This window comes from Dermacentor albipictus, chromosome 2 (genome assembly GCF_038994185.2).
Source record: "Dermacentor albipictus isolate Rhodes 1998 colony chromosome 2, USDA_Dalb.pri_finalv2, whole genome shotgun sequence".
NCBI classification, from domain to species: Eukaryota; Metazoa; Arthropoda; class Arachnida; order Ixodida; family Ixodidae; genus Dermacentor; species Dermacentor albipictus.
The window spans coordinates 185,548,304-185,564,375 of NC_091822.1; the positions used below are offsets into that span (position 1 = coordinate 185,548,304).

The 16,072-nt window shown below is 47.3% G+C and overlaps 1 protein-coding gene across 2 annotated transcripts in view; it reads left to right on the plus strand.

Annotated features, from left to right (window-relative positions):
- Nucleotides 1-6,051, plus strand: part of LOC135920060 (neprilysin-1-like) — an 83,641-nt gene extending 77,590 nt beyond the window's left edge. Inside the window, exons 21-22 of one of the 2 annotated variants that reach the window (XR_010570162.1) lie at nucleotides 533-743; nucleotides 4,735-6,051. Coding sequence is in view for 1 of the 2 variants with exons in the window: in XM_065454112.1 (XP_065310184.1) it covers nucleotides 533-635 (103 nt within the window). In the remaining variant the exon portion in view is untranslated. Of the gene's footprint in view, nucleotides 1-532; nucleotides 3,705-4,734 lie in introns of those variants that run through there. The other variant, XM_065454112.1, reaches the window with a different exon arrangement.
- The last annotated feature ends 10,021 nt before the right edge of the window (nucleotides 6,052-16,072 follow it).

Here is a 16,072-nt window from a genome sequence, read left to right on the forward strand (position 1 = left end):
GTTCGGGTTAAGTCTGGCGGCGTCTATATACGCTTCTGGGACATGGAATCCCGCTGTCGTTGCGCGCGCACAAGCCATCTACAGAAACGTGTAATTAATCAAGGCTCGCTCACCTTCGCATCGAGTGTGCTGTAATCAACTTTAAACTCTCAGTGAACGTAATTGAACATTGAATGTCATAATTTTAATCACTTGCAGATACTCAACAAAAATAACCACGTGACCATCACACGAATTGTATCTGACGAGTAAAAAAAAATATTACCTATCATCGGCCTAGATTCAGCCAATGGCACATTAATCAATCGTTTCTTATAGCGCGACATATATTTGAAGTCTTCGAATTGAACCAGGATAACCCTCGATTCCCGAAGCCAATTCCTAAAGTATGATCTTTTTTTTATTCAGGCTTATCAGTCATTGTTTCATACGACAGATCGTGTCAATAACAGCATAGAAATAGCCGAAAACTGAAGAAATCGGACTTGTATGAAATTTTGATAAAGCCGCCGTGAACTCCACGTTGTTGCAGGTCCAACGGTGCCTTGCAGAACTTCGACGAATTCGCGAAGGCTTTTCATTGCCCGCTCGGGAGCTACATGAACCCGGAGAAGAAATGCTCGCTCTGGGACTGAAGGCGCTCTCCCTCCTAACGAGGCCCAGGAGACGCACGACGTCTCTCACTCTAACCTCCCCCCTCTCCTCCAACACTGGAACCGAAAACCTCAAAGCGCACCATATACGTACGTGCCCAGTGCGTGTGTGGAGACGCTTTTGTTTTTGTTGTTTTATTTTGCTTTGTCTTCCTTCAAGTGACGTCTCCTCGAGTTTGTGACGTCGAACGGTGACGTCGCACCTTCTGGCTGTGACGTCGAGCCGACGGTACCGTCACCGTGCCAATGCGGCCGGCGGGACAACGTCTACAAGTGCCCTACGATGCACATCCCTACTTGTAGTTAGATGAACGTGGACCAAAGCTCGTTACTTCGTGTGCCGCCCGGGGTAGGAAGAAAAGACAGGCCCTATCTCGTTAGCTTTGTTGGGCCTTACAAGCTGTATGACGTTACTCCGTGTCATTTCAGAGCATTTACCAGGGTTCTTCACCTGCACCAGTTGCGGAACAGCTTCCAGGCTCTATGTTTCAGAAAACGGCAAGCCGATGAACCCACAAGACCGACGAGTCTATGAAAGCAACATGCATGCGATATTCACTGTGAACAAAGAGAAAGGAAGAAGCACGCAACGATGAAACCTGTGATTAACACATAATGGTTCTTAACTACGAGTTTGCGAAATTTGGCGACTGGAGTGCTGGCTGTTGGGAAATTTTAGCCAACAGAAAACGACGAGAATTAAGAAAGGCAAAAACAATTTCAAAAGCGGTATGAAACGGCAATGCACTATCAAAATAAGTCACAATGGTGCCTGCTTAATTGAGTCTATTCATGTGGGGTGAACGTTACCTCACTGCAATTTGTCAAACACTGTAAAAGAATTTAGCAGTGTAGTTTCGAAGCTGGTACGCTTAAAGAACTCAGTGTCGCCCTGCGCTGCGGTCACCTGTTTTTCATAGCACCTGGTGCCACGTGTTTTAATCCATGGTTGTCATGTTGATAAGCGTGCCGGCAAGGCTATAGTTTTGGCTTCACGCGAGCGTTATTCCAGCACAGAAAAAAAAAAGAGATCGAAACTTTCTTACTAGGAACTATCGTGGTGCGAAGCATTATACAGTGGCTCACTGTGGCGCGTTTGCGAGTTGAGCGTTCTTGCTCCTATTGTTCCGTTAGATTAAGGTAGTGCTGCCTATCCCTGGCCGTTCTGGCGCATGAGGTGCAAGCAACGCTCAGCTTCTTTGGTCGAGGCACGTTGGCAGTCCTATAGCAGAAGCAGCTGTGGATAATACCCCTTAAACTTCGTAAAGTAATGCCACGCTTTGAAGAATGCCACCTCCTCCTCGCGCACTCTGGCCGAGGCTGACACCACGTCGCTATTGGCCTAGCAGCATCACGTGGGGCCTCGCGTCGTGCATTAGCGCCATTTTTGCTCGATAAGCGTCTGCGGAGTGGCGAGGAGCGCTGTTGGCGCTTTTGCTACGCTCGAGCGGTGTAGGCAGTGCCACGGTCGAGGAGGGAGCGTGAAAGAGAGGAGAAACGAGGAGAGATGAAGGCGGAGGAGGAGAGTGTCGCTACTTTACGAAGTTTAAGGGGCTTTAGCTGTGGAGAGTGGCGACCGGTGTCCAATCATTGCACCAATGAGGGCGCTCCTCCGCGCTAGCTGCGCGCCAGTTGCACGGTAGGTGCGCCTCTAAAGCGTAAAGGAGGCGGAGCTTCGCACTTTTGTTGCGGCTCACGTGCCCTTCGTGCTCAGAGAATAGCGAAATTCTCGTATAGTCACGTGAGTCATATTAAATGAACCGTTACTACATATACGACACAGATTGGCTATTTTGAAACTCCTAATTTAGCTTATCACTTCACACTCCTCGCAAAACGAAACAATTTAGTTTTATTTTAAATTTCTTTAAATAACCACTGCATATATCCTCATTATTTTTGGCTATTACAGACGTTATTAAGTTTGGTTTAGAATTATAACATCATTTTGCCGGATTTGTGAGCGGGAAATTTTTTTTATGGTGAACTAAAAAATTGAAGATGACCTTGCTGTGAGCTTCATATATATAATGCTTGGCATTAAACAAAAAGTAAGAGAGACAAATCGTGCAAACGTGAACCGCGCATTCACTGTTCGCCAGGACGGCTATGACCCAAACTGTATCACAGCACTGATTAGCGGTACTGCGTGCGCATTTCGTTGCTTCATCGTTGTTCCCACGTGTGGTTCTCAAAGAGATGTAGGGTGTTGTTGACGCTGGTTTGCACCACAAGCATTGCTTTTTCCGGAAAGGTGTTTTCAGACAGATGGGGCCTGTTTTAGTGCACAAGCAGTGTTGCTGAGTGACAGGCGTGTAAGAGAGATATGAACGCACTAAAGAAAGCCTGAAATCGGGCCTGATTGGACTTCTCCGTTGGTGATGTCCAAAGTGCATCGATTCGAGAGCGTTCCGACTCACTCGCGCAATGATGCTTCTGATTGCAAGTAGATAATAGAGGAGAGGGCACGAGAACTGTGACTCATGACAGTACCCCAAACCGCCAAGTTGTCTGAACAAAAGATAAAAAAAAGAACAGAACAGAAGGGAACAATATTTCGTCAAAACCTAAGCACTCGTCCTCGAATAAAGAGAGTTCAGTGTGTGCTTCTATGTACAGTGGTCACACTATTCATATAAATTCTTAGCTTTTCGGCGAGCTTGTGAGACAGCTTGAAATTCTCGCGATTTCCTTGGTTCGAAAGATATTTTTGCAGTCGGTTGTACATCATGTCAAGAAGCCGTGAACAGGAACTCGCGTTTTATGAAGCGCTTTTCAACTTCGTGAATACTTCGTCATCGCTTCGCAGATAAGTCTCGGATAGGTCTTGACTTTGGCACATTGCACTCGTCGCTATTCGGCCTCAGATAGGCGTAACGCCCTGTTCACCAAATGGAATACATTGCAAAATTCGTTACACTGCATGAAATTCTTGCCACAAAATATGTGGACGGGTCATGAAGGAACTCCCAGACAACCGTTGGCGCTTGCCATACACAGTGGCGTAGCTAGGTCTTCTGGCACCCGGGGCCCATAGGTCTTCTGTCATACACCCCCCCCCCCCCCCCTTGGGTTTAGCCGGCGGAAAGAGCGGTGTCTTCTGACGTATATGACACCGCCCTCCCTCCACAGGCCCCTTGCACCCGGGGCCCATGCACCCCCCCCCCCCCCCCCCTGTTTCTACGCCACTGGCCATACACCAAAGCAGCAATATACAGAAAATCATCGGTGGCACACACTGTCGTGTTGCATGGACACCACCTACAGCAGTTCAAAGCAGCCTTCAAGGAGGGAGCTAGTTCTAAGATAGTAGTAACTTGAACCGTAGTGACTGCTCGATAAACGGAGCCGTAGGTCAAACTATATCGCCTCTGGCGTTTTAAATGACGAAGGCTAAGTGGGTGAATTGAGAAGTGGCGGGAAGCATTGCGGGCACTAGTTAGAACACTGACTGCCGCCAGAGCTGTAAGAGAAAGGTGAGAGTTCTGGAGGCTCTACATTGCTTTACGCGCAGTTAAGTACCCAACAGTCTGTTCCTCTCGTACTGCTCACGAGATCTGCCACATGTGAGTGATCACGTAATATAAGCAGTGCCTCTCAGCGATTTATAAGCCGTAAATATCCCCATGCACGATGAAGCCTCGACCAGCATGCACCGTCGTCAAACACGCGAAAATGGTCAATTCACTGAAACTCTTATAAGGAAGCCTAGATTCAACAGGCATTCCTTTTCAATGAACACAAGCACTCCTTGAGCTGATACACCTGTCCGGACAGCGTGTGACTTCTCAGTGTACAGGTTAATATTTCAGAAAGAAATGTTCAAGAGGTCGCTTTTCGAATTTCCCTGTGAAATTGCCCTGTGATTACGACATTTAATCTTCTTGCCGTTCTATCGTGGTCAGAAAACACAGCCTTTTTGCACGTCGTTGTTGGGTAGATAAGTTTCCTGCGCGGGAGCTTTACAGTCACTGTACCGTCATAGCACGGAGTTGGCAGACACGCTGTGAAAGTTTCATCAATTTAATTTCGTGTTAGTCCCGGCCTAGGTTCCGACTGTTTTTCGTTATCTTATCTGCAGGTCCCTAACCCTTTGGTGCCAGTATAGAAGGCAAAACTGTCCAGTCTTTAAAAACAAACTGCTCCCGGGCAGACAGGTGACCGCCATTGGAAATGCTTGCTCCAGGACTGTCCGCGTCAGTATGTTGACCAACGACGAGCGAACAAAAGAAGCCTCATCCTGGAGCCTTTGTTCTGCAGCCAAACCTTCGTCGGGGCAGCGCCGAAGCCCTGGCCAAGCGAGTCTCTTTCTTTATACGTTGGCTCCAGAGAAGAGGCTACAGACAGGCATCCCTGACAAAGGCGAAACCCTTACCGAGAGGTTGGCAGTAAACTAATGGTTCTATAGAGTGAGGCTTCTCCTGACGAAAGCAAGTCCCCTTGCCGAAACGCCGTCAGCAGCCTAGAGGCTCCAGGCTCGTTATTTCCATATTCGCACACTATTGATCAGTTTCATGTTCCCGTGACACCATTGCCTCATTCGGACGTCAGTGTCCTGGTGTCCTTCAGGGACTTCACCCATATTACGCTCATCATATCCGAAAAGCGGCAGCTGATAGTGGTTGGCTCAGGGCTTTCCCTTGTGAAAGTTATGCGTGATATTTAGTTGAACCTCAACAGAATGTATATTGAAGTCAACAGAAACACAACGTAATTTCTGTAACGACTTCTGTGAGGGTAGGACTTGCAGCTCTGGGAAAATTTAGCCTCTTCGTTCAGTTGACACAAAGCGCCGTGCTTGACAAGAGGAGGAACGGCAGCGCGAGATATATACCTCGCGCTGTCTAGTTTTGCATCACTTTGTTTTCATCCTAACTCTCACGCCTGTACACTAGCAAGATCCGTGCACCATCACAACGCAGTTCGTGCCCAAGAAAAAGGTGTTCCAAGTTGTTGTCCGTTGTGTTATCGTTGAAAAATCGCGCCATGTTAAAAAAAAAAGAAAGCCTATCACAAAACGCCCCATACAGATATATCGTCGTTTCCAGCTATGTCTCTCAACATGTCACGTTTGTTACCTGACAGTGTATAGTCTGTTCGATAAAAGGCTTACCCTTTATCTCTCCTTTTTATTTTATTTTTACATGCATCTATATCTGACTTCAGTGTCACTTTAAGCAGCGCTTTTCATAGCTGATTGAAGTCAGCGTAGCCCGAACACACACAGCTTCCTCACGTAAGACGACTCGGGAGAGGCATGCACCGGCTGATGAGATCACGGGGCGCTCTGCAACTATACAGTCAACGCGAACGAAACCGTTATAGAGTGGTGACAGGAGGAATGGGTGCAGAAATAGTGTGTCCAGAGTGCGGTGGCCTCTCGTCGCTCAATAAAGTATTGCCCTAAACAAGATTGTCGGTGTGTCTCTGCTTTTTCTTTCCTTTTTTTTTTTAGAGCGCAGCTGCTAGGCGCTTGTTCCCGCGGCGAGCGTCGGCGTCGGTCTCGGCGTAGCCGAGCGAACGAACATAGCGAAAGATGAAAGCGAACGCGGAGTGCAGCGGTGGAGATGAAAGACGCGAGTAGGAAAGCGAGAGGATGGTGCAGCGCTACCAGGAGGCGGAAATTGGAGGAGGGTATGGCGAAAAGGGCGAGGTGGATAGTGGAGGCCGGCACGGCCAGGCCTGCGGCCAGCGCGGAAACAAAGCGCTGGCGTGGGCTTCAAGTCCATTGCGCATGCGCTACTTCGCCTGCGGGGCCACCGCCGCTAGAGAATGCGAGTCACGTGTTCTCGTGTTCACGCTTTCTTTCTCAACAGTAAGCGACGCAACTGGTGGAAATGCCTCGTCTGCCGATGCTGCTAAGCGAGCCGCCCGAGCAGAGGCTTAGCACCGCCGCCGAGGGCACCTTGTCTTTCAGGAACAAATGCTTTGCCGTAATATAGCGCGAATTCACAACACCTAAGCGGCTACGCTCGAAATTTGCATTTAGGGAGTATCGTAATCATCGATTTTTTTTTCCGTCTCATCGAGAATCGGTACATTCGATGTCTCGTTCCAAAATACTAGTTCTGTGTGTACTTTCATAGTGACGGAACTTCAAGAGGGAAATATGACGCCTTGAGACGACTGAAGAAAAAAAAAGAAAGAAACGTACCAGGCTGGACCAATCCGAAGTACATTTTGCTCGCCAAGACTAGAGTTGCGCCTGTTAAGAAGCTGTAACATGCACAAAAATTATAGCTCTTGGACACGTTCGTAGTAGCCAGAAATGGCTAATTATGGGAACCAATGAGAGCTTTGTGGATGCACGCTAATTAATATTTGGTCTGGCGATTCCATCACGTTCGGCTGAATCCGAGGAAGCAGCAAGTGGGAAGCGTTTGTTGACAACAAAATTAGTCGAAATCTGTAGTAGGGTTTATCGCTGTTATACTTTACCATATGCCCGCACGTTTACCAATGTTGGGATCTGCTTATCGTGGCACGCCAGCCAGAACGGAACGAGACATCCAGAATGCCCTTTTCGAAGTTCGCACTGCACGCAGGAAATGCCCAGTGCTTCCAGCGAAGTACGTGAAAGCATCACTGCGAGCAGGCCTAGTTGGAATTGATTCATTGTGAAACGTTGCACTGCACAAACAGGGACGAAGTCCTTGTGTATCTTTCTTTGTCCCCGCTTGTCCGATATTTCCGATTATTCGGAACATTTTGCGGTCTCTTTCGTGTTGTGGAAGTCTATCGGCGGCTGTACTTATCTGCATAAAAGATCGAATTTCAATGTGAAAAAATTTCTATATAAAGAAGCTAATTGACAATTTTTCCGACTTCGTTATGTTGAGGTTTAGCCGTACATACAATGTTGAGCATGCAGTTGACGTCTGCGCTAATGTTGTACTACGCGAGTCATTCCATCGACTTGTGGTGCCAACAGGTGCACGTTAAGAATAAAGTACACATTGCGTAGGAGCAGACTCAGATTTTAGTTTCCTAATTATCAGGAGCAGTTCAATTTACATTTATTATTCTTTGGTATCATGCATTCAACATACAGCACAGCATTTGTTTGAATAAAGAACAAGTACCAAAACAAGCATCCAATCCACATCATGGCGCTCCCGGCCCGCATACGTTTCCTGGTAAAGGTTGGTGTTGTGCAAGCTGCCACGGCGACGGAAGCTTACGACGTGGAGAGTGACGTCACTAGCCTTTCATGTATAAAAGAACCAGCCTGGCAACTGATTTGATTGTTGTTACAGCAACACTATGGGTAAGCAACGCATAGTTAGGACTCCCGAGGAGCAGCGTGAATACGAGGAGCGGCAAAGGGAAAAAGAAACGGCAATACAACCACCGGCGGCGTGCTGCCAAGATTACCATTACCCCCATTACTATCATCACTATAAATTACCATTACTATTATTACTCTAAAGCAATAAAGCATTGCATATTCCCCTCTGCAGTTGTATGGTGGTGGTTTTCATCAGATTCGCTGTACATCCCCTTTCGCAGGACCGGAATGGCGAGTCAATTTTTTTAGACGCAAGAGGAAACGCGCACCAGTTATGTTTGCTGTTGAAATCTGTTTAGACCTAACAGCTGCCATTTTCAGGCTCTTTCTTGTAGTGACAATTTTCTTATGTGTTTAGTTATGCGGCTATTATTTCGTTTCGGCCGGATATTAACAGGCAGAGAAATGTGCTTTATTTCGGATTCTTATTCTCAACTATTGCACAGAAAGATACACAATACACAAAACAATATTGTAAAACTCAGTATTTTGTATGTACAGAACAAACTGCACATTCCCTAGGCGCGTAAGTACGAAACAAGGCTCCTTACAATTCCTGAATAGCAAAAGCCATGTTCCTTTGCTTTGCGTGTATCGATCCTACAAATGCAAATAGTTTGTCGCAAGCCACTTACGATTACTTAGGCAAAAAATATCGGTAAACAAGACCGGTTGAAAGGCTGAATACAGCACATCTTGCGTGTATACCCTGACACGGACGAGACTGCGATCCCGAGGTGGCGGTGCTGGGCTGGTGGTGCTGTTGTCTGAAAAAAAAGAGAGAGAGAGAGAGAGAGAAATGACAATCATTCCACGCTGTGAAGATGGAATGGCAGCGAAAGCCGACGACAGTCAAAGCTGTCAAATGAAAAGCAAAGTACTTTCGCTGCCGTTCCATCTTCACAGAGTGGAATGGTTGTCATTTTTTGTGTTACGAGTCTGGCGTAATTGCTCGTTCGGAGGTGCCCGGGCTCGCGATTGTCGTTTTCTTCCAATATCGCGGGAACGTTCTTCGTCGGTGGTCCTTTCGCGCCGGCACCGTTTACATTCTCGTTGTTGTTCCCTCCAGCGCTCCTCGTACGCAAGTTGTTCTTCGGGTGTACGAACTATACGTGTCCGCCCCATCCATAACGCGGCTGTTTTTAGCACCGATAGCTCTCCTGCTTATATACTGCGGTAACCGTGACGTCACGCTATCGTTCACGGCGAGCGTTCTAATCTGTTCCGCATTTTGACATCTGTGCCGCCGCGCTGCACCCGTATGGGTTTGTGAGAAATCGCCAAGTCCGTTTCTGTTGCCGGACGCCGAAAAAAAACTACGGAAGGTTAGCCATATACAACTTTCGCTGTAAAAGAAAATGGAGGTAAATAAGCTCTGTCTGCGACCATTTTCTACTCTAGAAGAATTTGGGCGGCACAGGGGGTACAAAACTTCGCGTGGGCACTGGAGCCCACGCGAAGATACGAAGGTGCTTACGTCGGCGCTTAGCGCCGACGTAAGCACCTTTGTACGCACTGCCGGGCAGTACAACTTGCTGCGACGGTTAATTCGCTCCTTCTCGGCAAAATCTGCTCGACTGCTTAGTTCTCAGTTTAACGCGAACATCGCGCATGAATGTGTGATAAAGAGGAACCGAGAAGCAGGCTGGTTTTTGGCGACACAGAAATGTTCGCTTCGTAACGTAAAAAAGCGCCGTAGCAGACAACGCTTAGGAAGCAGCGCTCGTAGTGCTTATTTGCGCCTGTGCAGGGGTCCTTCAATTGGTTTCCTCACACAATGCCTCACCGCGAAGCTCCAGGCGGCTTCCGATGTCTAACCAGGAACATTCAAGCAGTGTTCTCTAACCTAACCATGCAGCAAGCATTCAAACGTCTTCAACAAAAACAAATCAATTTTAATTTTTCAATAAAATGAACAGCAGTCGCCGAGCAATTTCGGCGAGCAACGATGCGCAATTTCTGTCGGTGTGTTAGCTAGCGCTCACTCGACACAGGAGTTGCTGTTGATAGGTGTATAGTTTCAATGCCTTAACATATCACAAACAACTGTACCGCATACGGATGACCCTTCCTTGCGTTACAATGAACTATAAGGCTTCTAGTTCACTATACTTGCGTCCTACAGCAGTTTAAATAAAATATGTAATGCAAAAGGATAGATAGTTCGGCGAGTTGGTACGGTAACATGATCTTGGATTGTAGTGCGAAGTGACACCGACACAGGTTATAGACAGAGACTATCGTTCCTCCTGTCTGCTTCTAGTCTCGGTCCGTGTCACTTCGCGCTACAATGCAAGATTACTTTCAATAAGTTCAGCGGCTACTCTATATGAGTGTGTGTGAATGGTGATTTTTGAGACCGAATCGAATACGAATCGAATAGCTTTCGAATAGTGCATGCGATGGCAACAAAGCTGTTCACGGCTGCCATCTTTGCAGCACACTGCACAGCAGCCTCTCCTTCCCGACATCATTCGTAGACGCACATCAGTTCTTTTTTTTCTTTTTTTTTAGGCTTCGGGCAACTTGTCACAAGGCAGGCGTGAAGGTGTAATGGCCTGTTGCATGCATTTGCACGGACAGGGGAAGGGGGGGGGGGGGGAGCATCGTGCAAATTTTCTGTGACCCTGCAGATTTCAGAATCTGACTGGCGGCAAATCATGCCAAACCTGACAATAAAAATGACACAGACAGCGCCTGCTCTTTATCATTGCTAGGGGACTCCCGAGCGTCTGTAGTGCCATATTTTCTTGGGCAAAATATGTAAGCATTACATTTTTTAAAAATTTTCAGCTGTTTTATATTTGGCCTTTATTTCTTGATTTCATTCGAAATTGCATTCAAAATCTACTATTCGGTATTTGCACACCCCAAGTTCATAATAATTGGGCATTCTTTCAAAACAAATTTCTTTTTTTTGGGGGGGGGGGGAGAACAAAGTCAATGATTAGTGAAGAAAGTGATGGCCAAAATTCATTAAACTTTATGCCAAAATGTGTGACTGCAAAGTATATTTGTGTGATATTGGATTGTTTGGCCCAGTAAAAGTTCTGTCTGCAAAATTCATTTTCTCTGCTTATGTCCATGCTGTTAGTGCCATACTTACTCGTCAGTTTCCTGGACCTTTTTCTTCTCCGTGTCAACATTTTCCCCATATAGTTAGAACATACCCTATTCACACATCTATTTTTGTTCATGTTTTTGAGAGTAGATTCAGCTCTGATCCTTCCTGTGCATTGAAGGACTTCCACCCCATGTCTCCCTGTGATGCCTCCGTCTGTAGCTTTCCCACGCCCACCTAAAGCTGCTCCTAGTTTTCCAACAACCCTTTGATTGCACTGTCAAATGTGAGGGTGGCCGCAGCTGTAGTTTGTGGACACGCATGGCCTTCGAGATTGTGTAGCATAGGTGCAGCTCATCTTAGAAGACATGCAGTGGCACGATGGAATACCGTGCATGCAGTATGCCTTTTTTTTTTCAATAAGTGGCCATAGTAGATTTCTCACTACGCTATGCTGGAATGATGTGCCGCCATGCCTACTATCACACGTTGGCAATGCCACCTGAAAGCCTTCAAATTACAGCTTGTCAGCTATGTGCTGCAAGTTCTTTGCTTCATACGCAAGACTCTCCCATATTGAACAGCTGTCTGAGTTCTCCATGCTACACACTTGCGCGTCATCACCACCATGCCACATTGTAGCATTAGTAAACAGTTCATTTCTTCATTATTGTGGCTGATAGGGTTGATGTGCAGGAACAGGGTGTCTACCAACCGGGAAAACCGGGCCAGGGATTTTGAGTAGTCTGGAAAAACTCAGGGAATTTGTGCTTCTATCAGGGAAATTAGCTGTAATTTTATTGAAAGGGAACCCGAAGTCGCGGTAACGCTGCCCCTAGTAACAGAGAGGAATCGTAACGAATTGTCTTTGACGCCTCGTAGACGGCGCTGGAGGAGTCGCCAGAGTACACTCAACGAGCGATTTTCAGGACGCCAGATAATTCGGACGGCTTCGCGGCACCACTACGTACCCCATAGGGTCAATGTCTGAACATTCGGTCGCAAGAACCCTTTGCCGTCTGATTTTGCGCACTTTTTGCCGTGAGCGCAGGTCCGAAACGGTATTAATAAAAGCCACAACCGCCACCATTTTGATAATCTCGCCGCCTCGAACCGGCACACTTGCACGCCGATCCGCTGGCAGTGCTAGGCCTATCTGCTTCGAGGTTCGGCATCAAGCTTCTTGCGTTCTGTACCGTGTTTTTCATTTAAAGAATTCGCCGCTGTCAGCAACGGCACCGACACCGCCTTTGTGGTCACTGCAGTTGGCTTCGAAGTTCGGAAAGCACGGCGCGTTGCATAATGCCGGTTCCCGAAGTCTGCTTCACCTCATTACAGTAATGTTACGCTGTGAAGCATAACAAGTGCGGGAAAGGGCAACTGTCACGAGACACAGTATGTATTCCTTAATTATACACGCGTGCACCCGCCATCTTCTGTCACAGTAAGAGCACCGATATGCCTAATAAGATTACTGGCAGGCCTTCAGAGCTTTTTCGGGCGTGCCTGTGCCGATTTGAGCCCTTAAGGGCTGTAAAAGACATGCATTCATTTTTTCGGACGTTTTCGCGGCCCCTAGAGTCCGAAAAATCGGACAATAACTGCACAACTGTCTTGGACAGTTGTGCAGTTATTGTGTGTTATTGTGTTGTGCAATAGTCCGTGGGGCGAACGCGCAGCCGAAGAAGACAAACGACTTATACGCATTGAGAAATGAACGGGAAAGGAAGCATGCCGCCGCTTTTTTGAAGGAGCTTGCACTCTAAAAGCAAAGTGTTGGCTGGCACCGAGATGCAGGTGTCCCTCATCCAAGCAAAAAAACCTTTAAAACAGTGAAACGCAACACAGGCGTTGTGCGTGGGCTGAGAGTATGTCAGGACAGTTGACGTTGACTTACCAGCTGTTACGAGAGAATCTCACTTGTGTAAAGTTCAGGCCTCATACGAATTAGCTTGATATCAGTTGATGGAAATAGCTCATATTCGAAAATATTCTGTATGCATCTCTTTTTTTTATTCGTATTTGAGAATGTTCGACTCAATTTGCAATGGGTTTTACTATATCTTTCGGAGATATTTAATTGCTGTGCGTTTCACTAGCCCCTCCCTTCTGTTTTCTTTTTGAATAAGATAAACACTACCCCTTACTATTCAGACTGGATTAAGTTTTTTTTTTTTTCTAACATGCTTACTAGAGAGTGACGCCATTGGGCGACATGATGTAGACAGCCCGTGTTGACATAAAACAAAGTCCTGTGCCACTCGGGGAATATTGCAAAGGCACTCAGGGAAAATCTGGAAAACTCAGGGAATTTGGGAATGTCAACTTGGTAGACAACCTGAGGAAGTATATTAGCAAGCTTGATATGACTGTGTTGAGAAAACGTGCTCAAAGCAGATAAAAGGTCAATGAAGTTACACTTTGGCTAAATTGGTTATAAATAAGTAGTATAGACCACTGAAGCAATCTTGGCAAATCTGAAGGGCCGGTAATTGTACAATGTTTTTTTGTTAACAACAGCACAGCGGATGACGCTTGTACCTGGGGGTCAGCGGCTATTAAATCCCAGCATGTCGCCTCCAAGATTTTTCGCCACGCTTTCGAATATTGGAGGTCACACAGAGAAGCTGTGCATTTTAGGTAATGCGTCACTTCCGGTAGGTGTTAATGGCAGTGTCTTTTTCAGTTTCGGTATTAAGAAATTGCAGTTCTTGCGAGCTTTTCGTGATGATTTGACTTGTAGTTCAGGCGTAAAATTACCGGCTCTTCCATAATCGAGAGTAGATGCAAGCATGAAATGGCAAAGCAGATTGGATGAGAAGATACCAGCCACAATCTTAAAATAAGGGTAGTGCATGTTCGCAACGGCACACCCCATGACACTGCCCCACTGTTTGTACTGGTCCATATAGGCGCTGCCCAAATAGAAGAAGAAAAGCGGCTGAAGGTGGCACGACGGGCAGCAAAAGGCGCCAGGGAGACAGAGTGCACTACTCAGCTAGAAGCGTGGTACTCAGCTACTCAGCTAGAAGCTAGAAGCGTACCACGCAGCGTGGCGCCATCTTTTGAGGCGATGCAAAACCCACGCTGCGGAGCTTACGGACCACTGGCATTTAGAACAGCACAGGCAACCCTGTCTCAGAGCCAAAAGATAACAATGAAGTGTATGGTGCCCTTTATCAGCCTTTCGGATTCCACTAGTGGAAATGACAAATAAAACTTCAGCGTACTAGAAGTTACAGCTTGAGTGATATTGTGAACAAACATTAGGAAGAACTGTGAAACAATATTTTTGTAACTTGTTCCGACATAACTAGCATATGTAATGTGGTCCTGTAGAAAGGGTTGGGGGCCACAGACTGCATTTTCTTAAGTTTTAACTGGTTGCTTGGATAATCTCATTTTGTTCTGACCACTTGCCCAGATGTTCTCATTTAAGTGCCTGGATAACTGCTCTGGCTTTTGGCTCAAGGTCACTTGAAGGTTGCCGACAGAAAAAGCCAAAAGCATTTTATGCTTAAACATACTTCATACAATCTTACTAATAACAAAGGTGATCGTCACGAGGCAGCACTGTATGTGATGCTGGCCATGCACTTAAGGGGAGACGCGGGTCGAAAAACGGCGATTTTCATTAAAAAAGTCAGTTTTATGTTTTCGACTGTTTCAACAAGATTGATCCCTCCTCTTTCATATATAAAGAAATCAGAGCCGTAAATGATCGGTAAATTATAAATAAACTCGGTGAAAGCACTCGAGGTGTCAAGAAAAGGTGCAAATCTGGCCCATTTTCCAGCGCGTGATGCGTCAAATCGCGGCGTCGCAAGCCATTGGGCTTGTGCAAGGCAGTAGGCCTACACTTTTTCTCTCCGAGGTCGGCTTTGCCGCGCCACAATCTCTCCGGGAAGTAAAAATGGCTGTGGCTTAGGTAAGGTTAAGCCCAGGATGCGAAGCATACTAGCCTTTATTTTAGTTGTTGAACCACTGTTTAGCCTGGTGAACTGCTGTTGCTTGGCTATATTTGGTTCGGCTAGACGAAGAAACAACTCATGCATTACTGCTTCGCCTTCAAGAGTGGAACGCGACAGCGTTCCCGTCGACCCGCCAAGGGGTGTAAGACAATGGGCTACAGGGCAGCGACTACGCGCCCCGCATTGGACGCGGTGAGCGTCGAGCAAAGCAGCGTTCGGCGCGGCAACGAAATGTGCGCCTGAGCAAGAGACGCACGCCTTAGAAACAGCTCGTTTCTAAGGCAACACCGCATTCACTAGAGGCGCTTTTGTACCGCTTTGAAGCATCGTACTCGTGGCTCAGTGGTAGCGTCTCCGTCCCACACTCCGGAGATCCTGGTTCGATTCCCACCCAGCCCGTCTTGCAAGAGTTGAGCCAAAGCCACTTCTCCTCTGTCGTGACGTCACGGTGTCACGTGGTTTCATGGCGACACCGCCGCGCCTGAGGAGCTGGGTTGAGCTCTCGTAATATGCTTCGCATAATAATAAAAACAACATTTCTCCGCCGAAACCAAGCGCTTTCGCTGGATTTCTAACTCACGTGGTGCGATTCCAGCCACGCCATTGGCTGCTAGCGCGCGACGCGGCCGCGGGTTGTCTGCTCTTGCTGCGACGCGCCGCTCTCTCGACGTGTTGCCAGGCTTTCAGGCATTTTTCTGCTCCTTGTTTCGATGGATCCCGTGAAGAAACGCGATTTTCGATCTCTAAAGTTATCGGTCGAAGCACAAGTTCAAGGCGACTCGCCGCAAAGTCAAGCGGCGTGCAATGGATGCGTCCGCGGCAGCTAAGCCTAACCTAGGTGACGGCGACGCTTTCGACGGTTCAGAGCTGGCCGGCCGCTCAAGTTTCGTTGACAGCGCAGACGAATTCGTCAGCGCATCGGAGAAAAAGTAGATAATCTTCGACAATCAAGATAGGTGCGGCGAGGAGACGGCAAGCACCTTTATCTGCGAGATCGGCGTCGGGAACGTGAGCGCTGCGGCACGTCCGGCGTGCGGACGGCGCGACCTTTTTATCCGTGAGTTGGCCGAAAAACGGAAACAACTCGCGTCGTTTTTGG